Raw genomic sequence first — 27,888 nt, 5'->3', positions numbered from 1 at the left:
CACACAGTCAAGAAAGAAAACCAAGACAGAGAGAAATAAAAATAAAAGATCATAACTTTTTCATGGTGGCCAGCGTTTTTCTAGCTTCAGTCAGGAACCTTCCTCTATACAATTAAAATTCTGTTTGGATTTACATATATATATATAAACAAAAGAAAACAACCCCCCCCCCCCCAAACACATATTTCTTATGGAATAAAATAAGGAGACTGATTTTTTAAATCTATGAGCATGTTTGATTCATCTAAAATCCAGTGGTGACATGTAATAGTGCTGCTTACTGTCAACAAGAATCCACCAACATACCCAGAGATGTTAAATATATTGTGTTATAAATAATATTGGGTTCATAAGAATATGAGCATGTACATCATCCTTTGTTTATATAGCTACCGGATACGCTACTATTCTTTACCTAAAAAATATAATAAAATTTAATAAAAAACAGGATGATTATCATGTCATAAAAAACATTTAATCATCAAAAATATGTCAAAAAATTTGAATATTTACATCAAAATCAGCAGTAAAAAACACTTATTACAGAACCACTTATTAAAATAAGTGCAAAAAGGACAGAATCTGTAAATAGTAAACATCTGTGAAAGAAATGCAGCTAATTAACAAAGATGATATCAACAATCTAGCAACGAATTTTAAATTAGGAACCTCTCATCCACCAGAGTCTTGTTGGCGAGGTTCTTCCTTCCCAAACTGTTACGCAAAAAGCGAAATATCTGTAAAGAACGAGAAGGTTGATTACTGCGAGTACTTTTTAGGCGGTGCTGAGAACATGCAGTACGGACAACAAATACTGACCACTTGCTGCACGTATGTAAGCACAGCTGCAAGCAAAAAGCTCTGGGATCCAAGGTCGACGACACAGAAGAACAAGGTGTCAAAGATCAGCAGTGTGGCCTCGTTTCCATAATATAGCACGTTACTAAAAGTGTGCGCCTCATCTGCCACGAGAAGTGCAAACAGACATCATGTACACACACGTAGGTGGAGACAAACAAACTGAAATGTACTCTGGCCCAGACCATCACCATTGTAAAAGATGCTCTTCTCAGTGGGTTCAAGAAACTCCATCCCTATGACACTCTCAAACATCAGCTTGTCCTTCACTATGTAGTCCATGTCAGAGTGGGCCTTTTCAAATGATACGACATAAGACAGAAATAAGCAAACTGTTCTACTAGAATCAGGTCAGATCAAACTCTGCTGCTTTTAGTTTGCTGAGTGAGTTTATTCTTGAGTGTTTGTACTAACATGGTCAATAACACATCCCAGGAAGTGGTTCATGGCTTGGTAAGCTTTGAAGTGCGGCTCGAGCGAGCTGAGCGTGGATGCGTCTGTTAGTCGTGATGGCTGGTTCCTCTGGAGGACAAGACACAATCAACTCCTTTAAAGGCACTTATGAATAAAAGTTACCAAACTGATAAAAGCTCTGAGAAAACCCCCCCAAGAAAACCACTGCTTTGACTTCATATGGTAAATGGTAAATGGCCTGTATTTATATAGCGCTTTTAATAGTCCCTAAGGACCTCAAAGCACTTTACATATCCAGTCATCCACCCATTCACACACACATTCACACACTGGTGATGGCAAGCTACGTTGTAGCCACAGCCACCCTGGGGCGCACTGACAGAGGCGAGGCTGCCGGACTCTGACCACCACCAATAGGCAACGGGTGAAGTGTCTTGCCTAAGGACACAACGACGAGACTGTCTGAGCCAGGGCTCGAACCGGCAACCTTCCGATTACAAGGCGAACTCCTAACTCTTGAGCCACGATCGTCCCACTCATAAACATTTTCATATCCAAAATGTTTATGAGTTGTACTGCAAGGACAAGACCTGAAGCTAAAATTAGTCCATGTGATAGTTTAGTGCAACACCACAGACAGTATAAAACATGGGTGTAGCTACCATGATGTCGCCCACTTGTTTGGGGAGTCCTGTTGCCATCTTGGTGTTTTGAAACCAGATGTGGCGAGTGGGGATGGGTCTGACTATTAAATCTGATGCTCATTGGTTAACGACTTGTCATTTCCAGCTCACTGTCAATGCTAAAACACCCTTCCTGAAACTTAGAATGACTCAAAGATACAAAACAGACTGAATGTTTTAGTCAGTATGACCTGAAGTCAGTGACTGAGAACTTAACAGTGAACAGGAAAGTGTTTAGGAAGATTTGAACAGAGGGTCTATTTTACATAAACTTTTTACAACCACATCTGTCACCCCCTGGTGGCCTTACAAAAGAATGCAAGCTTAAAGTACTTCTGTGTTGGCTTCACTTTTAAACCCCGGGAACCACATTTTATATGATTTATGTAATACCAATTTCTACTACAAGACTGTGCAGTGATATTTGTGATGCAAAGAAAAGAAGCCAAATAAATGTAAACATCAGAGCAGCTTTTCCATGGCTGTCTGTCATTACTGGTAGAGTACATTATGTTTAACAAGTTCCGTTCAGACAACTGCTTTAAACACTTTTACTCTCTTATTAGAGGGATAGGCAGCTGTACTGATCAGTCTGCAGACTAACAGTACCATTAAACAGAACATTCATAGCTGAGGTGCAGACATGACTGTGGTCAGGACTTACCCTGCTGATTGATTCCTGTATTTTTTTATAATGCATCCCCAGACGGCTGGTAAGAGACACCTGAAAGGTCTGGACTTCTGTGTTGGGGAGTAAACCCCTCTGAGCACACAGTGACTCCTTAAAAAAATAAATTTAAAAAAAGCATGTAAGTCAGCTGAAAACACTAGTGAGAGGTAGACTAAAAGCCTGTTGGGGTACATACGGCTTCTCTTCTCAAATTGTTGTTCATCTCCTCCATGTTTGTATCTGCATGTCCATGAACCGAACGGCCATGAATGTAGTATCCAAAGCAGCGATATGATAAGATAAACACAGAAATCTGCACAGAAACAAACACAAAAAAATGTTTATCCAGGCCATAAAGACAGAAAAAAATGGCTTCATGCAATGCCCGCTACTTACATTACTGACTGAGCAGAGATCTACAAACTGACGGATTTTGTCCTCCACAAAGTGTGCATAAAACACAGTGAAGAAAATCACCTGTAGGGTTTAAAGGACATCTTTTAAGGGGTTCAAAGGGGTACATTTCACTGATACCTTAGGAAAGAATGAGGTGAGAATGGATGTGAAGGAAAGAAAAGTTAAGTGAGCAAATGGAGGCTGTGCACCTGCAGAAGCCCAATGCAGAGCCACAGCAAGGCTGCCACACCATAGCGCAGTGTCAGGCTGTATGAGGGGGTGTATTCTTCGGGAGATCGCTGTAAATTTGACCAGGGGTCCCTCAAGGCCAGGTTTGAGAAGCCCAGCACCTAGATAAGACAGGATGGCATGTCAGCAACAAGAATTTGAGATGTAGCAAAAGCTGCAAAATGAACAAAAGGGCCATAATTGTGGGAGATGTACCTCAAGGAAGAAAAGCACAGTCATGATCTGAAAAGTCGGACTGATCTTGCGGATTGTCTGAATCTCATTCCATTCATTGGCCACAAAGTAAGTCCTCCAGATGCTGACTGGCGAGGTGTCATGTTTTGATTCGCCACTCACTGAAACAGTAGTCAATGTGGATAATTATTTTAAGCAACTAGTCATTTACCACTTATGAAGCTAAAAGTAAGCATGTTGATACCTGGCACAGATCTATTAGTTTTAGTTCGTGGCCTCTCCCAGTCGATGAGAAATATATCAACCGTAACCTGCAGGGCCAGCTTATGGAGAAACTGGACAGCCTTGGATACAATCACACCAAATAACACATTTTCAGTATTCCAGATTGAAGCATACCATCTAGCTTTCAGCAAGGATACTGCTCATTGTTATATCTGCTCAGCTGGTGTCTAACCTTTAGAGCAAAGGCGCAGCCGATGTATGTCACAAACTGCTCCTCCTGAGCCGGCAGTGGTAACAGGACTGACACAAACTGTTGGGCCTAAGCAGACACAGACACAAATAAGTACCAGAAAGCAGCAATCACTACATCTAAATATTAACAGTGCTGATAAGGAAAGGTAGAGGAGGAAAAAAACTTGCCTTTAATGTCTACAGAGTGGAGAGAAGAAAACAAAAGCTGTTAAAAGCCATGCAAAAAGACTGAAGTGGAAAAAAAACTAGAGAAAGGAGACATTGACATTCATATTAAAGAGCTCACAAGAATAGAAATAATCCTATAAAAGAAAGACCTGCTGTTTAAGGGAATGAGACATACTTTGTAAAAGATAAGCCAGTAGAGTCCAGTTCCCACAGTGACAGCAAAGAAAACATTGGCCAGGTCACCAGCATAAAACAACAGAAACTTCACCATCGTCTGAAGAAAGACAGGAGAAACCAACATTACTTCATGTGGTTACAGCGACAGATAGTTCTGAAGTACATTAAAGGATAAAGGCACAGGACCTCCAGATCAATGAAGGAAGATGCAATCCTCCTCTTCCAGCTGATGGTCTTCAGCAGGGAATAGAGCACGGCCACCCCACCCAACACACCCAGAGCAATCTAAGCAAGAAAAAAAAAATCAGAGTTGATCCTGCATCGCTTTTTGCTGTAACAGCAGCTGCATACAAGAACTCCTCCCCTGTGTTTCATCAACATTTCTTTCAAACTTTTACTCACATCTGTCTTTAAGCGAGCCTCACTCTGATCCATCTCATACTCTACAGCAAAGGTTGTCTAGAAGAACACAAATTAATTCAGTGCAAACACTCAAAAACTTGCTTCGAGATAAACAAATCAACTAATTTAGTCAAACTTAACAACTGAGATCAAGGGATTAGGTGTAATCGTCAAAATTAAGCTTTAAACGAAAGCATAATGACAACAATGTGCGAGTGTGCGACCCACTCACAGCCACAGTTTGAGTGTTGAGATCCGTGATGAGAACATCTGTGTAGGTCACAGTCATTAGAGGGGGAAACACCTTCCCTTCCTGGGTTCGTGGAACCAACTGAAACCTACCAAACACGTCTCATCAATACCAGCAAAACCAATCAATCAATCAATCAATCAATCCTTTATTTGCCACATGCAGGTTGCCCTGCAGTGAAATGGGACCCCCCTGACCTTATACACACAACACAGACATTAAATGGGGATACAAGTCAGAGATCGGTAGCGTTACAGAAAAAACACTGAAATATACACAACAATGGGAAAGTACAAGAGGACAAAAAGAGACCTCTACTGATGCTGTGCTTCCATGGTAGGACAGCATGAGAACAGGAAACAAAAAAACTCCTCTGCACAAAAAGCACATAAATGTCCACAGCACAACTTGTGAAAGACATTAAAAGCCACAGGATTGGGTGGGGGGTGAAGAGTAATCCGAAGCGAACACAGCAGCCGCCCTGCACAGCGCTACCATTCCAGCGCCGCACACAGACCCGCCGTGTTCCCACGCAGGAAACAAGCATCGAAGGCGTTTGGAAAGGGAGGGGGATGAGTGCATGTTTATCAGTGTAAGTGTATGTGTGTGCGTGTCCAGAGTTCAGCTGAGACAGTGTCCTCCGCCCTATCAGGCTAAGTAAACAGTCTGCCAGCCAACCCAGGTGGCCTTGCATTGAATGGGAAGAATAGTCAACACACAGTCATTATCTGGGAGTTTTTGTTTGGCTCCAGCCTTGGACACTCCGACACTGGTCTCTCAATCTCCCGTTGGAGAACCGCGAGCCTCCCCATGATGGTATCAAACTTCCGTTCCGTGGTGTTGTCATTCTTTTGACTCTGAGACCCCACAACTGCAGTGAGCCGTTCTGCGATGTGATCCAACTTTCGCTCAAAGATGTCATTTTGAGCAGGCCTCTCCTTGATGTATCCCAATATACGCTCAATGGTGTTATTTTGAGTCTTCACAGCAGCTGTAAGCGTCTCCAAGGTCTTAACCATGCTGCTTTCGTTGTGAGAAGTTGCGCCTCGTCCCATCGTTTCAATCCCAGCGGGCAGCCTTGGGGTGGTTTGAACAGCCGGTTCCGCTCTCTTAATTCTCCGATAAGCCAGGGCCAAACCAGCTCCGATCAGCAAGAACCCTGTTATCATGGTTCCGAATAGGTAGATATCTTCAGCGTCCTCGATCGACAGTTCCGCCAGGCACATGAGCCTCCATTTCTGCCACCCGTCCATCGTGTATCCGGCAGGAAAAGTCCCTCCAGGGCACTCAGGCTCTCCCGAGCCCCGACTTCTCGTTGAGAAAAGGGTGTCAATAGCATTCAGAGACCAGTTGATCAAATCCATAATTCTCTTTTAGGTCTTAGAGAACGACAGTGAGAGACTGTTCCAGGGAAAGTAATACACACAAGACAGGACAAGGACACAAGAGGCTAAGCAGGGAAGATAAGGGGAAGGAGGAGGAGGGAAAAAGTGCGACCGCCTTCGCCGAGAGCCAAACGAGAAACCATCATTAAGAACTCATAAAAAACATGAGTTTCCTTATTTCCACAGCGGGAGCCTACCTTATTTTAACACTGCTGGCTACACGGATGACTTTAGGCTGAGAACTTGTGCTCTTTTCTCTTCCGCTCAGGGTGTCGACGAGAAACATTCGTCGAGACAAGTACCAGTTGTTCATGCTCTCTGTATAAAAACAAAATCATTTGTCAAAGAAATGCAAGCAAAAACACACTTATAGCTGTGAAAAAGTATTTACCCCCCTCCTTCTTATTTTTTGGCTGCATATTTGTCACACTTACGTGTTTGAGGTCATCAAACAAATTTTAATCAGAAGAAGAGAACCTGAGTAAACAAAAAATAAATAAATTCTGACACAGTGCCAGGTAAGGTCGGATAGCTTTTCCCCCCCTTTAATAAACCATCATTTAAAAACTTCATTTTGTACTTACTCTGTCTTTCTTTGTTTGATTATTTTTTGTTTGATTATTGGAAACATGTAAGTGTTTGTGGGGGGCAAATGCTTTTTCACAACAGTCTATATAAATCCAACCTTGGTTGATGAATCTTCCATTGTATTGCTGGTTCTGGATCAGTGTGGGCAGGGGTAGAAGTTTTGTGTTTTCTCCTCCACCGAGGTCCAGGAAGACGTCATAGAACAATGGTTCGGGGTGGGTGGCAAACAGCTGTGCTACTGAGAGAACACACTGCGCACACACAGACAGCTTATATTACCACTCAGCATTTTAGAGAGTTTGTATTCTTTTTCTCAGTCAAGTGAAATAAAAGAAACTCACACTTTCTTTGTAAGCTGTCCCAAAGCTGAAGGCTGCTGCCCGTTTGGTTTTTGGCTGTGGACAAAGCTAAAAGAGCGAGGAGAGGAAGACGACAACATGCTTAACACGGAAAAACTCCAACTCTTTTAGTTAGGTAAGAATCACAGAATAAGTTAACAAAACTATCGGAATACTTCATGTAAAGGATAACATCATGACACAGTGATTCTGTTACACTCGATACATCGCAAGACAATAATCTGCAATACAATTAGACATCTTTACAGAGAAACAAAAACTAACATTAAAAGGCAAAAAGGGGAATATTCACTGTTTCGTTTTCTTATTAGTAATAAACTCACAAAATGTCCCAATTTACAATTACAATTTACATTCACTGGACACTTTAAATAGTCTTAATTCTTCATGGCACAGATTTGACAAGGTGCTGGAATCATCCCGTAGAGATTTTGGTCCATATTGACATGACAGCATCGCACAGTTGCTGCAAATTTATTGGCTGATAATACATGATGTGAATCTCTGGTTCCACCACATCCCAAAAGCGCTCTACTGGATTGATATCTGGTGATTGTGGAGGCCATTTGAGTACAGTGAGTTCACTGTACTCATTTGGCTCTTAAACAGCTTCTGCAAATAAGTCTAATTTTCTAAGGGGCTGTGCTGTAGAGTAGTATTCAAAGGGTTTTACCTGCAGATTTTGTCCTCCCACTTGCTCCCATCTGAGGAACTCTCCTCTGACATTGTAGACAGCAGCAAGCAGTCTAAAGTCTGTGTTCTGACAAAAAACACACACAACAAAAATGTCAATTAAAAGAACATTTACTTTTTAATTTTACATCTCAATTTAAGGTGCCAAAAAATGTTTATTTACTGCTATCATTGTCTTTCACAGTTATTTTCATTACTATTCTGTTTTAATGTAAAGAGGCTTAAAGTCAAGTACTTACCTTGTTTTTACCTCTGAAGCTAAACCCAATTGGAACAGGATCAGTCTGAAGCACGCGAATGGCAACTCCTGGTTCATCCCCGTAATAAAGCCACGGCAGATTAGCTCTCCTGAAGAGTTGTGAGCATTCACTCAGGGTAAACTACAACAGGATTCATTCACGTTTACAGAAAGGTCGCATAATTTATACATGATTACCAGTAAGAAATGCCTTGGGTTGAGCTCAAAGCAGCCCTGAATCTGAAGATGTTGTTGAAGAGTGCACAGGCATCTGTAGATGCACTGCTGAAAGAGTGCATGTTCATCACACACATGTTTCCAAGAGCCTGACACGCCGTCAGGTTGGAGAAGCCCTGTAGGAACACGACTTGTTTACACAGCACTGCTAAATACATCAGAATAATACCGGCACACAGCACTCGTAACAAAGCACATTACACATATTTTAAAAGCCACCTCAGGGGTTGGCTTTAAAAAAAATCTAATGATTTGTGACAAGTGACATAGTAGGGACATTGTTTATGACAATATTGGAATGTGACTTAAACTTGCTTCCCATGATTTTAGATGAAGAATTACGTATAAAATACATAAAGTCTTGGATTTACAAGGCAAGCTGAGGAAGAGGAGTAGAGGTTTTCCAGGAACCAGGCTGACTGGACACTGAACTTCTGCAAGGCGAAAAACAGATCAGAGTTTAAAAAAAAAAAGAAAAAAGACAAAGAAAAAAAGAACAAAAAAAACCATCAAAAAATTTACCAAGAAATCAGAGAGAAGGAGACTCACCAACTGAGAATAAGTGACAGTGGGATTGACATTGGTGGAGATGATACCAGGAGGGAAACATAAACCTCCTCCCTGGGGAGAGAGAAAAAAATAAATCACAAAACAATCACAGATGCAATCCTATAGCCTCTTAATTTAATGATGTGGGATGTTTAAGATGTCAAAAGGGTCAAGATTGTCTGGACTCACCGGGACGTTAGGAGATTTACATGCACAAGAGGTATTAACGTAGGCAGCCAGACATCTCTCACACCTAAAAGGCAATTTTAGGTATCACTCCATTTCTCACATACCATACAAGCAAGATCTGCAGTCAAGGCAAACTTTACTACAACTCAGACAGAACTAGCAGGAGTAAAAACAAATGTCTGTGCATACAAAAAGAACGCTACGTCCAGATAAACAGAATCATCTTTTTGGGATCAATATTGGACATTTTAAAATCTCTAATGCTGCCTTTCTGTGCCACAGTGGAACAGTGAAATCATCTGTTTCGTTCAAAGTACAGTCTCTGAACGAAATGAGACTGTACTTAATTAATCTCTTCAAATATGCAGATTTTAGTCAGACAAAACACCTGTCTCCATTCCTGTTTGGTACCGACAAAGCAGGACTGTCTTCATCGCACGTTTCACACCTGGCCTCTTCCAAGAGGGTTCCATTGAGATCTCTTTCCACTGAAAAACAAAAACAACCTTTCATGCAGCAAATGCACAATTATTACGGTTTTTCATTCAATTTATTAGCTTATTAGTTTGAGAGGGAGATTCCCTCTGCACAGGTTGCCAACACAGGGTCACAGACAACCATGCACATTCACATTTCATGTCTTCGGGCTGTGCGATGAAGCTAGAGAGAGCTTGCATAAGCAAAGTAAGAACACACAAACTCCACACAGAAAGGTCCCTAGCTGGACGGCAGATTCAAACCCAGTACCTTCTTCTATGACAGTACCAACGACTGTACCACTGTTTACTGCATTCCTATTACCAGTGACTCACCCAGGACATCACCAGGGGGGCACTGGCACTTTCCGTCATTACTGAGGCCGCCTGGACAGCGAATACAACCGAACCCATCTTTTGTGACGCCCTGTAAATAAAAACAGAGAACACTGTAAGAGCTCACATAACCTAAGATACAAACTATCTTACATCAAATTAAAAAACAAAACAAAAACGAAATAAAAGTGAAAAACTATACGTACCGGTTTGTTTGGGAGACATTTCTCACAAGAAATGGACGCTTTATCAGTGGTAACAGTTTTGTACCCACTCTGGCAGACACAGCTCAGTCCTGAAAACAGTAAGAAACCCAATTTAAACTTTGAGGGAACACTGGATATGTTGCGTAGCTTTCAGCTCAGAGATATTAATGCAATGACAACCCCTCCAAAATGTTTTAAACAATGTTTTAACAGTGTTTTTATGTGGTGTTTATGCTGTATTTGTTTTTTTTTGTTTGTTTTTTTACAAGTAAAGACCAAGCGAAGAAGTGGCCCTGCCACAATGTGTCACAAAACAATGACAGGCACACATCCTTCTAGATTGGCAGGTTTAGTTGCATGTATCTCATTTTCTTCAGTCTTTTTTTGTTCTTTCTAAAGGAATTGTTTCTGCAGTTTCTGGAAACAGAATAAAGAGCAAATACACAGGATACAGGATGTGATTTCACAAGCTTTGATCTACACATCCTCTACTGAGTTTTCTTTTTTTTTTTTATGAAAAAAAAGGGGATGACATTTATCTTCCCCTCTAAGCTTAATGCTATCTGTAGGCCAAACTACAACGAAATGAGAATCCAACTTTCACTGCCAGCACTCCTAAGTAGACTGATCCTGTATCCTTCTAAACCCACACTGATCCATGCATAGCTCTTCAATCAGCAGCAAACAAGTGCCAGCAGACATTTGGAGCATAAAAACTACCCCTGGCTAAGTAAATGAAAGCAATTCAGAGCAGCAGATTGTCATATTTTGTCATAACCCTGGCCGTGGCTCAGGGGGTTGGGAAGCGTATCTGTAACACGAAGGTCGCCGATTCGATACCTGGGCTCTCTGTCCTGGTCATCGTGTCCTTGGGCAAGACACTTTACCCTACCTCCTACTGGTGTTGGCCAGAGGGGCCGATGACGCAATATAGCAGCCTCGCTTCTGTCAGTCTGCCCCAGGGCAGCTGTGGCTACATGTGTAGCTGCCTCCACCAGTGTGTGAATGCGAGAGTAGTGGAATTGTAAAGCGCTTTGGGTGCCTAGAAAAGCACTATATAAATCCAATCTATTATTATTACTGAGTGTCAAACTGATAATCTACATCAGAAATTTGTTGCACTGTTTGTTGGCTTTGAAAGTGATGGCATAACTGCACTGATGTTCAGGAGGGGCAAACACACTCGAGTGTGAAAAGATTAACCCTAACCACGCCGTCACTCACTGTATGAATCAGAAGTTAGAACTAAGTCCTTGATGCTGGATTCCTTTAAAAGCAGACAGCTTTCATAGTCTAGATAATCTGCTGTGGTCTAGTTCTCTCTTAATTTAAGTACTGTGCAAAAGTCTTGAGGCACCCCTCATTTCTTTATATTTTGCTTCCAAGGAACCAGATCTTCTTGTAATGTTTTTTTAAAAGCTGCCTTGAACAATAGTTCTTCAGTTTTTCTCAGTGTAATCCTTATACCCAACAATTTTAAGATGATTCACATATGAATCATTCAATCATAAAACCCCCCACCAAATGGTATTTCAGTCAGTGGTGTCAAAGAACTTGTGAAAATTGAAGGAATTCGGAACACAGAGAAGTACCATCAGGTACAGCAATGTCATTAATTTATTTTCTGTGGTGCCTATAACGGGAGACGAACCCAGACGTGCCTGAAAGCGAGAGCCACGTGTGAGCTACCGATGACGATTTTTAGTTAACAAAAACCTCCATGTTTTGCAAAAACAGGCAAGAAAACTGTCCCCACTAAAGCTGGAAACGACAAACTTGTTTCATCAAATGAAGCAAAAAACAAAAACAAAAAACAAAAAAACAAAACACTGCATGAGTACATAGAGGGTGTGACGGCACAGGAGGAGGAGATACGAGCAGCTGGAGATGTGCGACACAGAGTAAACAAATTACTCAACCAAGTGCTGTAGCACTCGGTAGCTTCACTTCATGTGACAGGAAGAGCAAACGACGGGTTAAAATCACTGATTCGCAGCTGGTTACAAACTCGACACAGGATACAACATCCCAGGTAGAAAATATTTCTTCAGTTTTTAAATTTTAGTATATGATAACATTGTACAGCTCCCAGAGTTACACGGTTAAGTTACTTTTGTTATTGTTAAACTAAAGTGTTGGGCAATCGTGTAATAAAGTGAAAGCACTACCCGCTATGCTCTTTTTCCTTCTTACATTTGATTTATGTGGTGACTCTATAATGCTGCTGCTGCTGGCACTTTGTGGGAAAAGATTCACACTTTCGGTTCAATGGTTTCAGTGTCTGATTTGGAAAAGGAGGGAATAAAACATTCAACATTTCTCATTGCTTCATCTTGACAAAGATGAAGCAGCAAACATCCAAAGAAGAGCTTTAAATGTCCTCAAAGAAGCCTGGAGAACGTTTCCTGAAGAGTACTTAAGACATTACGAGAACGTTGGTCTAAGAAAGTTCACGGTGTGATAAAGAATAAAGGTGATCATAATAAATATTGGCCTTCAAGCTGGTTAGAATTGAATAAACTCTGTTTTTGCCCTATCTGAAGTATTTTTATTTTGTGAAAGATTGAGAAACACCGTCAAAAGTGGAAAAAAAGGACCTAACATCCAGTCTTTTTATGGTTAAAGTGATACATAGTGCTAAAACAGAGTTTATCCATATGTAATTTTGCTAATAGGGAATCCTACTTAATTCTTTCTAGAACATAATCAAGAGTAAACCTGATCAATATGATGAATGAGAAAATGTGGTTTGAGTAATAAAATGGTTTTAATGCTTGACTTTTGCCTAGATTCTGGGCACATTGTTACAACTACGGTGTGTCCTTGTCTCTCTCTATGCGAGTGAGAGCACTAAGCGGGCAGTGCGTAAAAGACAGAGAAATGTGAGTCTCTGGTCCATCATGCATGATTTTGAATAAAAGAATTATATTGAGTAAGTTGCAATTGATAAACACAGAGTCATGAAGACAAAAGGTATATTCACATGTGACAGAGCTGAAAAGAAGTAAAGCAGTTGAAGTGTCATGATATCATATGTAATTGAGCTAATGAGAAATCATGTTTGTGTACAACATAGAAAAAAAGAAAATGTAACTATCGTGATTAAGTGAGCTTGAATTTGCCTTAAATTATGTGGGTGAGAGGTCAGAGAGAACGGGAGAAACAATGGGATGGGCCTCAACAAGCAAGCCATGCTTGGTAAAGGGAGAGAAAGAAGGGGAAAAAATGGGAAGAGAGAGAGCAGGTGAAGTGCCTGACAAATGAGTATAAAAGAGGGCTCTTAGGAAGGCTGTTCTTCCTCTAGTTTCCTGCAATGGCTAGAGAAAATTAATCACTGCATCTTTTCCCATTTGACAATAGAAAAACCCCCAAAAACAAATAACAACAACAACAAAAAAACAACGATGGTCACCTTTTCCACATATACATATATCATACACCCATAAAGTTTGGGGAAAGCATTAGATGAGCACAGGCACTCTGGGATCTAGGATCAAGTGTGTAACAGGATCTTTTATTTAAGACAGTTTAATTACAACCTAAAATGTTGGAGACAAACTTAGTGAGGCAAGGCTGAGATGGTTTGGACAGAGGGTGGATAGTGGGTACAATTGACAAAGAATGCCAAATGTGGAGCCGCAGGGTAAGAGAAAAAGAAGAAGACCACAGAGGTTATTGATGGGAGAGGACATGCAGAGGATTGGTGTGACAGAGGAGGATGCAGGGACACAGTGAGATGGCGGTAGATGATCTGCTTTGGTGACCCCCTAAGGGGACCAGCTAAAAGAAAGAAGGAAAAAGAAGTACAACTAAAATGAAGACCTATATGTTACAAAATAAGGTTGAATTGGCAATAAGATTTCTTTATGATCAAAGTAATCCACAGTAGTTGAGAATACACAGCAAACGGTAACTGTGGGAAAACGGAGGCTTCTGACATGAACGGTGCTCATGTCAGAAGCCGTCATTAGTTTGAGAATTATAAATTATAAAAGAGCCATCTATTTAGCTTCCTCTCAGATTATCACAAGTCAGAAGGCTTACAGCAAGCAGGACGCCTCTGAAAGCAGTGTTTGTGTCCTCCTGTGCTCTCCAAGCGCACCTGGCTGCTTTGTGCTCTTGTTTGAAATAATATTATTTGCATGTGATCAGCTCTGTTCAGCATTACTTGCATTTCAGCTCAAACCTGCTGTCTAACTTTACTTAACGTCAGACTCCGTGCATACCTCTTTATCTCAGCAGCGTGCTAGCTCCTGAGCTCATTATTTTTGCACCGAGCACCCTAGCTTACTTTGGCTTCTTTGTGGTTAGACTTAAACTTTATTTGATTAACGGTAAGACACTTTTATTTTCAAAGTGGCGTCGTTTGCTCGATTCCGGTGATGCGGTGTGATGATGGTGAGGTTAACCGACCTGTTGTGCTCCGCCGCTGATTTGGACCGCACCTCACACACGACAAACTCGAAATATCGAAAAACTCCTCCGCGCCGCAGTCTGATGGAGTCCTGAAGGGGATGGTGAACGGCTGGCACCGCAGGACGTCGATGTACATTAAAATAAACAACGTTACAGGCACTTTGTGTCTGTTAACGACAAACTGTAGCGTCTCCGTCGCCATGGTAAACAACGTTCTTCCCTTTTTTACCCACAGTGCTTTATGCGACGTGATGACGTGATGACGCAAATGAGTAAAAAACAACAAAAAAAAACCAACAACCCATACCTGAAATAAAACAGTTAAATTCATTTAAAAGATTTCTATATAAAATACTTTTTTTATTTTAGGGGAAATTAATTAGTATTAATCTGACCATTAGTTTAGCTCCATTATAAATTCATAAAGTGGATTTTCTTCATATATGAGATGTAACTTTATTTTAATTTGATTGTAACTTTATTTAAATGTGTACTTAAATGTAAATGTTTCGAATTCTGTCCAGTCCGATCCCTCCCAGTGAAAACGTTAATACCTTTAGCTCTGGTCTCCTGTCTTTTGTAAGTACAATAAATCATAGCAGGTCTGACGGCAGTCTTCTAAACCTTGCCACCTCCCCTTTCACACTTGCTGCTCTACTTCACCCTGTCTGGACGCCCTTCTTTACCTCTCTTGTGCACGGTCTGTTGCTTTGGATGGGTAACCCAAAGTATTTAAACTCAGCTTTAATTTTTACACCTGCCTCCTACATTGTTCTAAATAATATAAAGTTACTTTGATCTGCTCCTTTATTCACAAGAGGCCACCACAGCGGGTAGTTTAAAATAAAATAAATAAGGGTGTTTTCACCGATTTCACTGCAAATAGGCACATTGAAAACCTTCACTGCTTAAGGTACTGATAAACACAAGCTGAAGATCTAACCAGCTTTTCAGAAGAGCAAGATTTTAGAAAATACACCTATTGCAAAGTAGTAATTACTTGTTTTTGTTTGGGTTTTAACGTGTGAGTCATACGGGACTTTTGACAGGAAACATAATCTGCAGCTGCATCTTGCATTTCCACTTCCTTACACAAAGTACGTATGTTAATATATCGGCATAGACCTCAGGGGAGGAGAGACCGCACCTCTTAGTGATCAAGTAAGATTTTAAAAATCTAAAGATTTAAGTGAAACGCTTTAAAACAGGAGAGCAGATAGGAGATGCACAAGCCTTACAAAGAGAGTTCAGGTAAATAACTGAAACTTACTCATTTTCAAATTCATGACGGATCAATTCTTAGTTTAGGAAACCAACACTCAAGGTATGTGTTTTTTTTCTAGCTTTTTATGGATAAATTACTAATTTTATTTAATAATTTGCACTTTAGTAATTTGCTGAAACCATTTTTGCTCTTATTTTATTTGGAAAAAAACAACAACAACACACACATAGAAACGGGGATATGTTTAGGCTCACAGGACATGATTGTGTTGAATCAACGAGGACACTGGAAAAAAGAGAGCTGAGGGCAATGTCATGCAGATTATTTTTGATGTACAGTGATGTACCAGTTCTCCCAGGAGTTACGCTCCCCTCCAGCAGGTGGCGGTAAGTCTATAAAAAATCAACGGGGTAAGGGGTTAAGCGGGAGAGGCGGGACAAAAGAGATTTTAAGCATGGGTCCATGACTAAAAGTTTAGTCGGGTTTACAGCAGTGACAACGCCCTCCATGCCAGCTTTTAACCAGTATCTGTTGTGAGTGGCTGTGGTGAGTATTTGTTCGGATTTCAAGGAAAGAAGAAAACGTGTTTTTCCTGCGCCTTCTCTTTTGCTTTCCACCAGCAGGACACGTGTTCTCACTGAATGTGCGTTTCGTGGTCGTATGCTAACACACAGCCCATATTTTGGCTCATTTCAGCCGTTTTCCTTCTCTCTCACTTTTTTTTAAAGGTATCTCATAACTTGGTGACCTGGTAGCAGCAAAATGACCATAATCCTGCGACTGAAAGGTCTGGATGCCAAGGCGGGTATTGAAGATATTCGGGCTTTCTTTGGCTCTGTGCGAATTCCTGATGGTGGAGTGTGCATTGTGGGAGGAAGGCTCCAAGAGGCCTTTATTGCATTCAACACAGAAAGAGAGGCCCAGCTGGCCATGCGGCTGACTGGAAATGTACTCAAAGGCTCTAAGGTGACTCTGCACATAAGCAAGATGGAAGAGCTGGAGCATAGATTAGAGACAGTTTTAAAGGAGAAGAAGAAAGCCTCCCACCATGCTGTTAGACTGCGACCACGTGCCGCTGTAAATCGCATGAGTTCAAATACTAGGCCTCGCGATAATACTGCAAGTCTTTCACCTTCTTCTACATACCCAGTTAGTCGTGCTAGTTCAAATCTATCTGTGAAGGCACAGAATGTTCATCACAGTCCTGCAGATATACAGACTTCAGATGCACAATCTCTTGATCCCAGTGCAGCCTTTCTTCTTGGGATTTGTACTGTTCTCCAAGGTCTTCAGCCAACCCACCAAAGAGATGTCCTCATCGCAGACTGTCCTGCTGCTGTAGGGAAAGAGGAGAGGACACCAGAGCAAACTCTAAACTCACAGCCAGGCTACGTCAGGCTCTTTGGTCTGCCACCCTCAACCACAAAAGGTGATATCTGCCATTTTTTCAGAGGGCTGACTGTACAGGAAGCCATAGTAAATGTGAGGTTGGGATTAAACCATGGCTGCCTTGTGAAGTTTGCTACAATGCAGGATGCAAGTGCTGCTCTTAACTTTAACCAGCAATCACTGGGCCCCTTCTGCGTGGATGTTCGTGGAGCGTGTGAGAAGATATGGAATAGCGCGCTGCAGGAATGTGAAGATGCTGTTGATGTTGAGGCGATACAAGAACGCCACCAGTACCCTCTTAAAGAAAGTGTAAACCACAGGCAAAAATCTGCTTCTGTACTGCGCCCCAAGAGGAAGTCCATCAACCAGCTGCTAACTAATGGACCAAAAAAGCTAAAAGTTGACAGTGAGTCAGGAACTCCAGCTGTGGAGTACATTGTTATGGTAAGCAATCTGCCAAAAACGATGACCAAGACTGAAATAAAAGAGTTGTTTGGATGTGCAACCATTCCACACAAAAATGTACTGCATCTGCTCGACAAAGAAGGCAACAGAACAGACACTGCTTTTCTCCTTTTTAATCGAACTGAAGATTTCGACTATGCAATGAATCTCACTGGCTGCCACGTAGGCTCCAATACTATTACAGTCTCATCAATCACAAAGGAGGCAATGAGAGAAAAGATGAGCAAAATGCATCTTAAAAGTCTCAAGCATCGTCTAAAGCCCAAAGACCCAAGAACGAAACCAAATCTAAAGAGGAAATCTGGCCTAGTTGATGCCTCTGAGGGGTCACTGGGTGCGGACATGGGCCTGGAAGCTAAGACTTGCCTGTTTATAAGAAACATGCCGGCAGATGTGCAGAAAGATCAAATCAAAAGCCTTTTCAGCAAGTACAAAATAAAGAAGGACAACATTGCGTTACTGCGCAACAGTGAGGGAAGTGGCATCGGTGAGGCCGTGATTCAGTTTAAGTCAAAGAAGCTTGCTGCGCTGGCTCAGAGGCTCCACGGGAAAGACTTTCTGGGGACGAAGGTGCTTCTGACGTGCATTACCATGAGGCAGATGGAGGACATCTTGGCAAAATAAGTTTGACAATTTTTAGACAGCGCTCTAATGTGGACAGAGCTGTGCGAGACTGTTCAAAGCTTTATTCATTCATTCATTTATTCATTCAAGTTTTTGACCAGTTCTGTTTGTGGCAACATTTCTTGCATGAAACATGATTCTGCTTTTCTAATACCTTCCTGTTCATAAATCATTTGTACTGTTTAAAATAAATCCTGAAATACTTTGTTGGTTTATTTATTCACCAAATACAACTGCCAATGGAAAAATCCCTGTTGGATGGAAGATGGAACTTTCAGAACCTGCACCCAAGATGAAAAGAAACCAATCGAGCTAGTTATTTGTGTCCGATACTGCACAAGGAAGGTCTCAAATACAACTTCCTAACCTAGAGGATCCGTCAGCATCTGGAAATACTTTGATGGGAACATGAAATCAACCACAAACATATCTTTATGTCCATTAATAGCTTTTAATCGCTGTGAAACTTAAACTAAAATGATCAGGTAAAGTTGCTGGATACAACAGCAGACATGTAAATCCTTCCACGTTATAAATCTTGCCATATTATGAAGAAATAAACATAATTAAAACAAGGACAGCAAAAGACTGAAAACCCAGTGCATGAAAATATATATTTTTTTCAAAAGTACATGAAATCAACATCTGGACAATGACCCCTGTGCATGTAGTACAGAAAGATGAGAAGACAGACTTGTTGCATCTCTTATTTGTAATACCTGGGCGGACCGTCATTGTATCGGGATGGACCTGCAAAAAAAGCAAACTATTAATAAGTGGACAGCAAAGAATGATGCCACACACTCCTTTGGAGTCCTTCATTTAACAGTCCTTGATATTTGAGCCATGGATCCGTCATAAAAAGTCTGGGAGAAGGTGCATGTATACCTGAGAGGCCACCTGAGAATCGGTTGCTACTGCTTTGCATTCTAGGGGGTGAAGAGAAGTTTGTGGAACTCAATGATAAGCTGTTGGGCCCCTGAGGAGGAAACAGATGCCACAAAATAAATGTTTTAATCTGAGGGACAAGTGAAACATCTGAAAAAGTAAATCTGGTTTTGCTCATCCTTTCAGAGCAAAGGAAACCTAGTGCACACAGCTGAAATGGTTAAAATTAAATTAGAACTTTAGTACTCAGCTCGCCAAATAAGGTTTGAAGGCTGATCTTTAGTGTTTGGTTTCAAAATTATTTCTAGGATAGATACTGTTAAAAAAAAGAAGAAGAAGCAACAACTCAAAACACACCCCTGAAACACTCCTGAGTCGATACTCCATCAGCACATCTGTTAGTTTCTGCGTCACCTTCAGCACCAGCTGGGCATCGCTCTCATTCTCTATCCTGAAAGTATCCTAAAAACACATTTTGTAAAATTACTTTCTGAATATAAATATGAATATATAAAAAAAAAGAAAAAAAGATGCTGACTTTAAACCTATTGTAAGAAACCTACCAGGTATGTGAGCAAAGTATGGGGAAGGCTGCTAGATTCTGGAGCTGCCCCCATTAATCCCGGCCTGTCCATTGGTCTGTCCATCAAGCTACTACCCATCCGGTTGCCCTGGTACTCGCCTGAATACATTTTGTTTGGACGTTCATCCAGCAGTCCACTCCTTCTATAGGTGTCTCTTCCACTACCTGAACCGCGACCCATATTATCCATGAAATTTCCCCGATCCATACCAGAGTCAGAAAAGTCTTCCCTGGAGGAGTAGCCTCCAAAGCCGGACTCCCCAAATTCATCTACGGGATAATCAGGATGAAACTCCCCTGGGAATCTTGATTCAGAGAACCTGGGACCTGTGAGATTCAGGTTTATTACATTTCAGTTCACATATTTTTATTTTAATAGAACAGAGATATTCATGCACACTGAGAAAATTAATGTCAATCACAAAGAACTCGCCAAAGGGTGGCCCCATTTGTCCCATTCCTGGAGCTGGTGAAGGCCCGGCTTTAGGAATAGCAGAGCCTGTGATGGAAGGATGTGTGAAATTAACAACTAATGCGAAATAATGGAAATCTTTTAGTGTTGTTGAATGCTAAGCTAAGCTTTGACCCCAGCTAAGTAGGAAAAATTGTTATTTATTTTTTAAACTGAGAAGCTGATCTTAGTTTTTGAGAACTTAAAAACATTGGATGCAAACAGAGCAGAATAACTTACGTAGTCCTTTAAAAGCAGGAATGTCAAAGGGCTCCCTGAGGATCACCTAAATGTGACAACGGGAACAGAAAATGATCAAATCCAACATATTGTTAAGTGCACCCACCCCTCGAATGTAAACATGGGAGACTTTTAGCCCCATCTGCAATATAAAAGTTTTATGTGGACCAAACAAAGATGAAGTTATCTGGCAGTACCTTGGAGACAGAATTTGAACTTTTGTCTAGTAAGAGAAAAGTAAAAATCCCAGAGCAAACACACCAATTCAGCAGACCAACATTACATATAACATAAAAACTGAACTATCACAGGTGTAGCGCTCACCTTGATTTGTCCCCTCCCCTCCGTCTTTTCAAATTCAGCCGCAGCTTCTTTAATGGATTTTCTGATAGCAGGGTCTTTCACGGCATCTTCCTCCTCATGCGTAATCTTGTCAGGGTGGGTCTTTTTCTGTGTGAAAATCAGAATAAAACAATGCAAATGATTCTGCAACCTCGTGTGCAGACTTTGAAACAGACAACACTCACCATGTATCTATAGCAGTGTTTCCAGCCTTTCACATGGTCAACAATGTCATGCTGCAAGCTGGCCATGGCGCACAGTTTGCACTGGTAGTGTGGAGGGACAGATTTACTGGGGCTGCGGTACTCCCACACATACTGAAGGCCTGCAGACACAATGATTATTGATTATTCACTTCTTTATGCAAGAAGGAGAGGAGGTAAAGTAGATAGATGTGAGGAAAATCCCTACGCTGCTTACCAATCACACAGTCTGTGATACCCTTCAAGATTTTGTTGAGCGAGGGCACAGTATGGATAGAAGATCCTTTGGAGAAAACTGGGAAAACATAATAGTGGTCAGCATTAAGTAGAGGCTGAATTTATAACTAAAACAAGACATATCCTGAAAACTAGTAAAAAACTAATTGCAATTATACTGTACTGTTTCACAACCTGCAATGTTTAATGGACTGGAATTTATTCCAGATTTTACATGGATGGATCAACCCAAACTTCCCATGTGAGCTTGGGAGAAAAAACAAACAAACAAAAAATAACAGGAGCTCTAAGTTAACCCCCATTTAGGCCCAAACTGAGCTGCAGAACAACACATCCCGTGATGCACTGCTTCTCACCGTGCGCAGCCGCAGAGCGGTAACTTCTGTGTTGCATTCACCAAAGCATTCCTTTTGCAAACGCACGATAAAATTAACACATAATTTAAAAACAAAGTCAAGCCAGTGTAACACAGGCAACTGGTAAAAAATTGATATTGCATTCAGCAGTATTAAAAAGAAACAAGTGCATTAAAACTTAATTAGTAACCAGTGCAGATGCATGGTAGCATAAGCCATGTGTCGTGCGCTTTTAAGGATAATGGTGCTGCTCTTCAGTGTAGCAACATCTTAATGAGACTGGGTTGGGTTGTTATTAAAATTATTTAGAAAACGTCCAAAAACCATTCCGAAAACTGGACTTCTAAATAGGAAACTTTTAAGCAGGAAATGTTTTGCGTGAATACTTTTGCAGTGATCTCCAAAGACCAAAACAGTAGACTGCACCACATAAGACTCACCACCCCCATCCTCAAATCTCTGAGGTTGTGAGCCTCACTGAGTGGTGAACATGCCACCACACGTGACATGAAGCATGGAAACCAAGGTCTCAAGCTTCAACTCTCAACACTGGAAGTGGCACCGTGTGTAAAAGGACTTACCTATATCAGCAGAATGCTGCAGCTGCCTTCTCTGTCAGCAGAGGGAATAAACCCACGAGAAGGAGAGAGACACACAGGAAATTAGTGACAGGATGACACTAAGCAGAGGACTGAACTCCTTGTCCAGGTCCGCCACACAACCATTACGTTCTCATCCTCTTTGACGCCTGCATTAAGCAGTGACAGTCACAGGAATGTGTATAAATGGTGTCTAAATCCTCACCAAGTGAGAATGTAGACCAGCAACAATTTGTTACTACAGGGAAGAAACTGGGTTGTTACACCTGCCGCAGTGGCCGCACTGAGGGAGGCTGAGGTCAAGACCTCAGCGATCTGACAATGAAACTGGTAGAAGAGAACATGCTCTTCTACCACCGTGCACTGTGGTCAGTGTGATGTGTTTGAAAGCCCCAAATTTGAGCTTGACAGACAACAGCAAACAGAAACCCTTTGGAAACAACTAAACATACACCCCCTTCAATGATAAGAGTGATGTCAGCTGTGTGAAATATGGAGGTGGTTCCCGTTAGAGGCAGGTGCTGAGGTGGACGCCACTTCATTTGAGGATACCTACTAATAAAGAAAACATATTTCCAAGCATACAACTTTCTTCAAGATAAGCAAAAGGAGATAAGACAGACATAAGCAGCCAAAAATTGAAGACACTGAGTTTAGATTATTGAAGTTAAATATCTAAGCAGAAATGTAAATAATCACTGTAATTCCTGCAGTGATTTACTGTTTTGCAGCTAATTTACATTTTAAGTAACTGCATGTTACTGATAAACACCAGGAGAGTGTGGTTTGGAGATAGAAATCCAGGACTGAGGGTACTCTGCTGTAAAGTACTGACTTCACCAGTGGAGCTTTGTTCACTGGTGGGAGATCATCATTTTTGTAGCAAATAATGAACTTTTGAGTTTTTAACCTCATGCACAGTGGTTGTACAGAACGGTGACGTGTCTACTACCTGCCGTTTAATTGAGCAGTGATGTAACAACGTCTCTTAGGGAAAAACTGGACTGGATATGTCGCCATTGACTTTAAGTCCTCGAGGATTTGAATCAGCAAGTGATCCGTGACTACCACTTTTGAATGTGACAGCGCTCAGTAGTAAAAAATGAGTGGCCTGCCATGTGGTACCGTTTAAGAGAAGCCAGTTTATCTCACTTTAGAATATATTCGGAATAAAACCAGTGTTCAGTAACAAGACTGCAAATGAAGCAGGCCTGATGGCACAGGAGCAAGCAGGAAGCCCACAAGTTCAGGGCTGCTGCACCCCGGCACTCCATCAGGTACCACAACAGCAAAATTTGGGGAGGATGGGGGGATATTATAGGAAATCCCACATTTTTACTTTAGGTTTTTGATACTGCACACTTGGGCTCATGTGGCACTGAAGTAGAGCCAAGGACTGACACTTACCTTTGGATTCTTCTTTGGATTTGGGGGCCCACTTTGTGGTGGAGGCTGGTTTCCTGAATTCTCATCCTCCATTTCCTCAGCTTTGTCACTACAAGACAAATGATGTCTTATTGCTGGTTATCAAATCATTACACATACTAGAACTAATTGCACAGTTAAAACTAGGGATGCGTGCAACCAGTTGACTAATCGTCGCTGTGTCACTAGTCAACATTAAACATACTCGTTGTTTAATCTAATTGTTCTAAATTAAATTTTTTAAGTGATGCCCAATGCTGCTAAATTGTTATGCAGCCATCTGTCACTAGATGGAGCATCGGTGTTGAAAAATGCCACAAATCTGTTACTCTAGGTCTGATTTTTTGTTAACACTATAATTGTTAATTCTTTTAAAGATGAAAGAATGAGACTCCAGATACAAGTGGCAGAAATGCGCTTTCTCTGAAAAGTGGATGAGCTTTTCTTTAGTGATAGGGTGAGCAAAGTAGAGCTCTGAACTGGGAATTTTAATTTACTAAAAGCTGCTGATCATAGAGGTATGGGACATGGGATTGTAAGAGATCGGATAAATAACTTGGAGCAAGCCCATGCAAGCACTTATATGTGAGAAACAATATTTTAAAGAGGACCAACATGCTATGTAGCAATTTAAAAGGTTATATGATAATTCTTCCAACTATTTCTTGGGAATCAACTGGTACATGGAATCAGCAGCATTGTGAGCTAACTGCAATTGTAACAATTATGTTTTTCTCAGTCCAAAATACACTATATGGACAAAAACATTTCCTAATATACTATAACACCACTGCAAAAGTCAGTTTGTGAAATTTCTTCCCTAATAGATATTCCACAATCGGTGACCATGTAAAGTTACAGAGCAGTATCGCTGAGATGGATAGTGTGTAAAAGCCACCAGTGCTCTGCTGACTCAGTAACTGCAGAGCTCCAAACCTCCTGTGGCATTGACATCAGCATGAAAACATTGCCCAAGGGGCTTCATGGTATAGGTTTTCCATAACTGAAGAGTAGTACCTCCTAATTCAGATCAAGGTTATGGCTCAGTCAAGAGTAAAAATATAGAGCAACCTGATTGCAGCTACTAAAAAACAACCAAACAACTAAAACCTTAACACCGCATGGTCGATGTATTAAATATTTTCACATTCTGCAAGTTGTGGTGACTAGATGCCTGCCCAGAGTTGCACACCCACAACTACTTTTGACCACAAGGTGACTGCACAGGTCTGATAGAAGGAAACCTTTCTGGAAACAGTCACACTCTTATTTGGACTGACAGTAATTACTCTCAGAAAAACTGCTGAAGCTTTACAAATAATTACCATTTAATTTATAAATGCAGACAGATTGGCAACATGTTGCCCATCACTCTGAATGAGTCTGTGTCAATGAGCACAATTCGAGGGTACTCGACATAACTGACTGCAAGCTGGTTGTAGTCTGCTTATATTCTTGTTGGAAAAAAAGGTTGCTGAGTATAAATGTAATAGTTAAATGTGAATTTGTGCCCATGTTTAGGCAGATACACGATTTTCACGATTTCCAACAATTTACCACAGTTAACTGCTGTGTTATAAACAAATTGCATGTAATCAGTAATAATTGACAAAATGAATAGCAATACTTATAGCAGGTTTTAGTGACGCTGTTGTATGTTTATACAATCTCAGTAAAAATTAAATGAAGTGAGATAACTTCATTTTGTTGGATAAAACATACTGACAATCACAATAGTATAAATACTCTACGCGAGCACTCAAAGCTCTTTTACACAACATGCCTCATTCACCCATTCAGCACTTTTTTCTACACCTGCTTTCTGTCCAACATACACACACATTCAAACTCAAATGAACGCATCTGAGAGCAACTTGGGATTCACCGTCTCATCTGGCATGCAGATTGGAGCAGCCAACCTGAGTAGATGATCTCCTCTACCCTCCTGAGCTACAGCCACCACAAAATATGGTGGCTGCATTAGTACTGTGATAAGATCACGGGGACTTCACAAGGGTGAATACTCAAATCTTGATGTGTTAATCACTCGTCCTCGGATCACACTATATGTTGTAAGATATGTAACGTCTTTTAAAATATGCAAATCTATACTATATTTTAGAGTTTGATAATGTTTATCTGATTGCAAAAAACAAAAAGGAGAATTTATAAATTTATAACATTTTCTCTAAGTTGCGACTTTCTGATCCAGCCAGGTGATTAGCTGTTAAATTTGTTTTGGGAAACGTGCTACACCCCATCTACATGTGCTTTCGAGGACTAGCCATTCAAAACAAAGGGCAGTATTGTTACTACAGACAATACTTTTTAAACGATCTTAGATTTCTTTTTTCAATATTTTAATAACTTTATCAACGAAACAGAACAGCAACAGTACTGGTGAAAACACCACCGTTATTGGACTCATCTCGGACGGGGACGAGTCTGCCTACAGGAGGGAGGTTGAACGTCTGGTGTCCTGGTGCAGCCACAACAACCTGGTGCTGAATGCCCAGAAGACAGTGGAGATTATTGTGGACTTCAGGAAGCACACAGCCCCACTCCCCCCCCCCATCATCCTGACTGACACCCCCATCACCTCTGTGGACTCATTCCGCTTCCTGGGTACCACCATCACCCAGGACCTGAAGTGGGAGCCCACCATCACCTCCGTCATCAAGAAAGCCCAGCAGAGGATGTACTTCCTGAGGCAGCTGAAGAAATTCAACCTGCCAACACGGACGATGATGCAGTTCTACACTGCAATCATCGAGTCCATCCTCACCTCCTCCATCACCGTGTGGTACGCTGGAGCCACTATCAGGGACAAACAGAGACTGCAGCGTGTTGTGCGCTCTGCTGAGAAGGTGATTGGCTGCAGACTCCCATCTTTGCAGGACCTGTACACCTCCAGGACATTGCGGCGTGCAGCTCGGATCTCAGCTGACCCTTCTCACCCTGGACACAGTCTGTTTGACCTGCTCCCCTCAGGCAGGAGGCTCCGGTCCATTCGCACCAGAACCTCTCGCCATAAGAACAGTTTCTTCCCCTCTGCTGTTGGACACATGAACAATAACCATATGACTGTCCCCGCCACTAACACATGACCCTACGCTGTGTCACTGCATCATTCCATGTTTGGCACTGATCACCACCTGCACTCATGTATATATCTTTCAACGTAGCACTCTTAATTCTTATTCTCATGTATATATCTCATGTATATCTCATGCACATATCTTTCCACGTAGCACTTTTAATTCTTATCCCTACTTTTATTTTTTTCCATGTCTATTTAAGTGCTATTTATGACACTATGTTTGCACTGAAGCACCGCAGCAATTTCCTAATGTTGTAAACCTGCTCAATATTTGGCAATAAACCCCATTCTGATTCTGATTCTGAAAAGGTAGCAGCGTAGGCGGAAATAAATCTAAGTAATACAAATACAAAAGAAGAAAGGGCCACCTTTAAAAAAAATCTTGTAATATTGAAAACTCAGTTTTAATTATCTTATATTTGTATTTAAGTAATTCATATCTATTTTGCTTATAATTATCATTTGAATGCAGGAACAACAACGAAACAGGGAGTCTCAAAAGTGTTGTCTTTTAGTTAAATATTATCACCAGAAACACAATTTTCTGCAGTATCGCCCAAACAAACTTCAATGCGTCGTAGTTTTATTTAAAAAACAAAAAGATTTAAAGACGTCTCGTTTCTTTAACATCAAATGTTAGCGCTGTTAGCTGTGGGAGGGCCACAAGCAGAGCCTTAATTTACATAAATTATTTGAAAAGAAAATGTGCCTGTAAGACACATCTTAGCGACCGCAAACGCCACATATGATAGCTATCCACATAACGTAATCAAGTGTATTATATTATCAAACTTACACGAGATAATTAAGTGCAAACCGCGAGTTCCTCCTAGCTCAAGGTGAAAGGAGAATACAATACAAACCGAGCTTCGGGAGAAGATTGTAGTCTGATGAACTCGCCGGTTAAAAAAAACCAAAACCAAAACATGATGTAGCGCTATTTTGTGTCCGCGCTTCACAGAAAGACCTAATCTATTCTCTTAGAGGAAACAAAATGACAATTATTATCATTTATTTGTGCTTTCAATTTTATTATAAACTATTAAGTTAATTGTTCCAAGGCATCTTCGAGGGCAGCTTTTTTTTGGTGCGTTTATTTTATACACCGCATTAGCGTCCAGCAGCAAAATTGAAGAGAAATAGTGAATTACCTAAGAAAAGAAGGCTTGTG

General features: G+C 41.1%; 3 protein-coding genes across 6 annotated transcripts; 1 reads left to right on the top strand and 2 right to left on the bottom strand.

Moving 5' to 3' along the window:
* Positions 1-501: 501 nt before the first annotated feature.
* Positions 502-14,903, bottom strand: tmem67 (transmembrane protein 67). Of its 2 annotated transcripts, XM_026183963.1 has the most exons (29): positions 14,588-14,903; positions 10,175-10,263; positions 9,969-10,059; positions 9,545-9,644; positions 9,157-9,220; positions 8,968-9,039; positions 8,790-8,852; positions 8,380-8,534; positions 8,183-8,291; positions 7,924-8,010; positions 7,233-7,298; positions 6,989-7,142; positions 6,501-6,621; positions 4,901-5,006; positions 4,669-4,725; positions 4,453-4,551; positions 4,265-4,363; positions 4,090-4,098; positions 3,902-3,988; positions 3,689-3,788; positions 3,466-3,605; positions 3,231-3,371; positions 3,022-3,102; positions 2,822-2,938; positions 2,620-2,736; positions 1,273-1,380; positions 1,050-1,152; positions 820-962; positions 502-737 (listed from the first exon to the last, which is right to left on the bottom strand). In XM_026183963.1, the coding sequence occupies exons 1-29, from the start codon at positions 14,790-14,792 to the stop codon at positions 657-659; spliced, it is 2,964 nt and encodes a 987-aa protein (XP_026039748.1). In that variant the 5' UTR covers positions 14,793-14,903; the 3' UTR covers positions 502-656. The 2 variants fall into 2 exon arrangements, with proteins under 2 accessions (XP_026039748.1, XP_026039749.1); XM_026183964.1 differs by lacking the exon at positions 4,090-4,098.
* On the top strand, positions 12,087-18,498 carry rbm12ba (RNA binding motif protein 12Ba). Of its 2 annotated transcripts, none has more exons than XM_026183969.1 (2): positions 12,087-12,206; positions 16,544-18,498. In XM_026183969.1, the coding sequence occupies exon 2, from the start codon at positions 16,578-16,580 to the stop codon at positions 18,291-18,293; it is 1,716 nt and encodes a 571-aa protein (XP_026039754.1). In that variant the 5' UTR covers positions 12,087-12,206; positions 16,544-16,577; the 3' UTR covers positions 18,294-18,498. The 2 variants fall into 2 exon arrangements, with proteins under 2 accessions (XP_026039754.1, XP_026039753.1); XM_026183968.1 differs by lacking the exon at positions 12,087-12,206 and adding an exon at positions 15,037-16,361.
* Positions 18,499-18,726: 228 nt separating this feature from the next.
* On the bottom strand, positions 18,727-27,682 carry LOC113031677 (uncharacterized). 2 transcript variants are annotated; one of them, XM_026183971.1, is made up of 12 exons: positions 27,581-27,682; positions 23,600-23,687; positions 22,175-22,205; positions 21,218-21,295; positions 20,983-21,122; positions 20,780-20,905; positions 20,456-20,501; positions 20,198-20,263; positions 19,745-20,091; positions 19,539-19,643; positions 19,182-19,272; positions 18,727-19,043 (listed from the first exon to the last, which is right to left on the bottom strand). In XM_026183971.1, exons 1-12 carry the CDS (start codon positions 27,643-27,645, stop codon positions 19,000-19,002), a joined length of 1,227 nt encoding a protein of 408 aa, XP_026039756.1. In that variant the 5' UTR covers positions 27,646-27,682; the 3' UTR covers positions 18,727-18,999. The 2 variants fall into 2 exon arrangements, with proteins under 2 accessions (XP_026039756.1, XP_026039758.1); XM_026183973.1 differs by having other exon boundaries at positions 27,514-27,613.
* Positions 27,683-27,888: the final 206 nt, after the last annotated feature.

Source organism: Astatotilapia calliptera, chromosome 11 (genome assembly GCF_900246225.1).
Source record: "Astatotilapia calliptera chromosome 11, fAstCal1.2, whole genome shotgun sequence".
NCBI lineage: Eukaryota > Metazoa > Chordata > Actinopteri > Cichliformes > Cichlidae > Astatotilapia > Astatotilapia calliptera.
Note: the sequence above shows the minus strand (reverse complement) of the source record. Positions and strands in the feature narration are given on the sequence as shown.

Coding starts and splice junctions, on each gene's coding strand:
- tmem67 (XM_026183963.1), bottom strand. CDS start 14,792: ATGGCGACGGAGACGCTACAGTTTGTCGTTAACAGACACAAAGTGCCT. Junction 8,011..8,182: donor GCTTCAGAGGTAAAAACAAG/GTAAGTACTTGA, acceptor GTTTTTTGTCAG/AACACAGACTTTAGACTGCT. Junction 4,552..4,668: donor AGGCTCGCTTAAAGACAGAT/GTGAGTAAAAGT, acceptor TTTCTTGCTTAG/ATTGCTCTGGGTGTGTTGGG.
- rbm12ba (XM_026183969.1), top strand. CDS start 16,578: ATGACCATAATCCTGCGACTGAAAGGTCTGGATGCCAAGGCGGGTATT.
- LOC113031677 (XM_026183971.1), bottom strand. CDS start 27,645: ATGTTTTGGTTTTGGTTTTTTTTAACCGGCGAGTTCATCAGACTACAA. Junction 19,273..19,538: donor GACTCAGGAGTGTTTCAGGG/GTGTGTTTTGAG, acceptor TTTCCTCCTCAG/GGGCCCAACAGCTTATCATT. Junction 19,044..19,181: donor ATTCTCAGGTGGCCTCTCAG/GTATACATGCAC, acceptor CTTTTTTTGCAG/GTCCATCCCGATACAATGAC.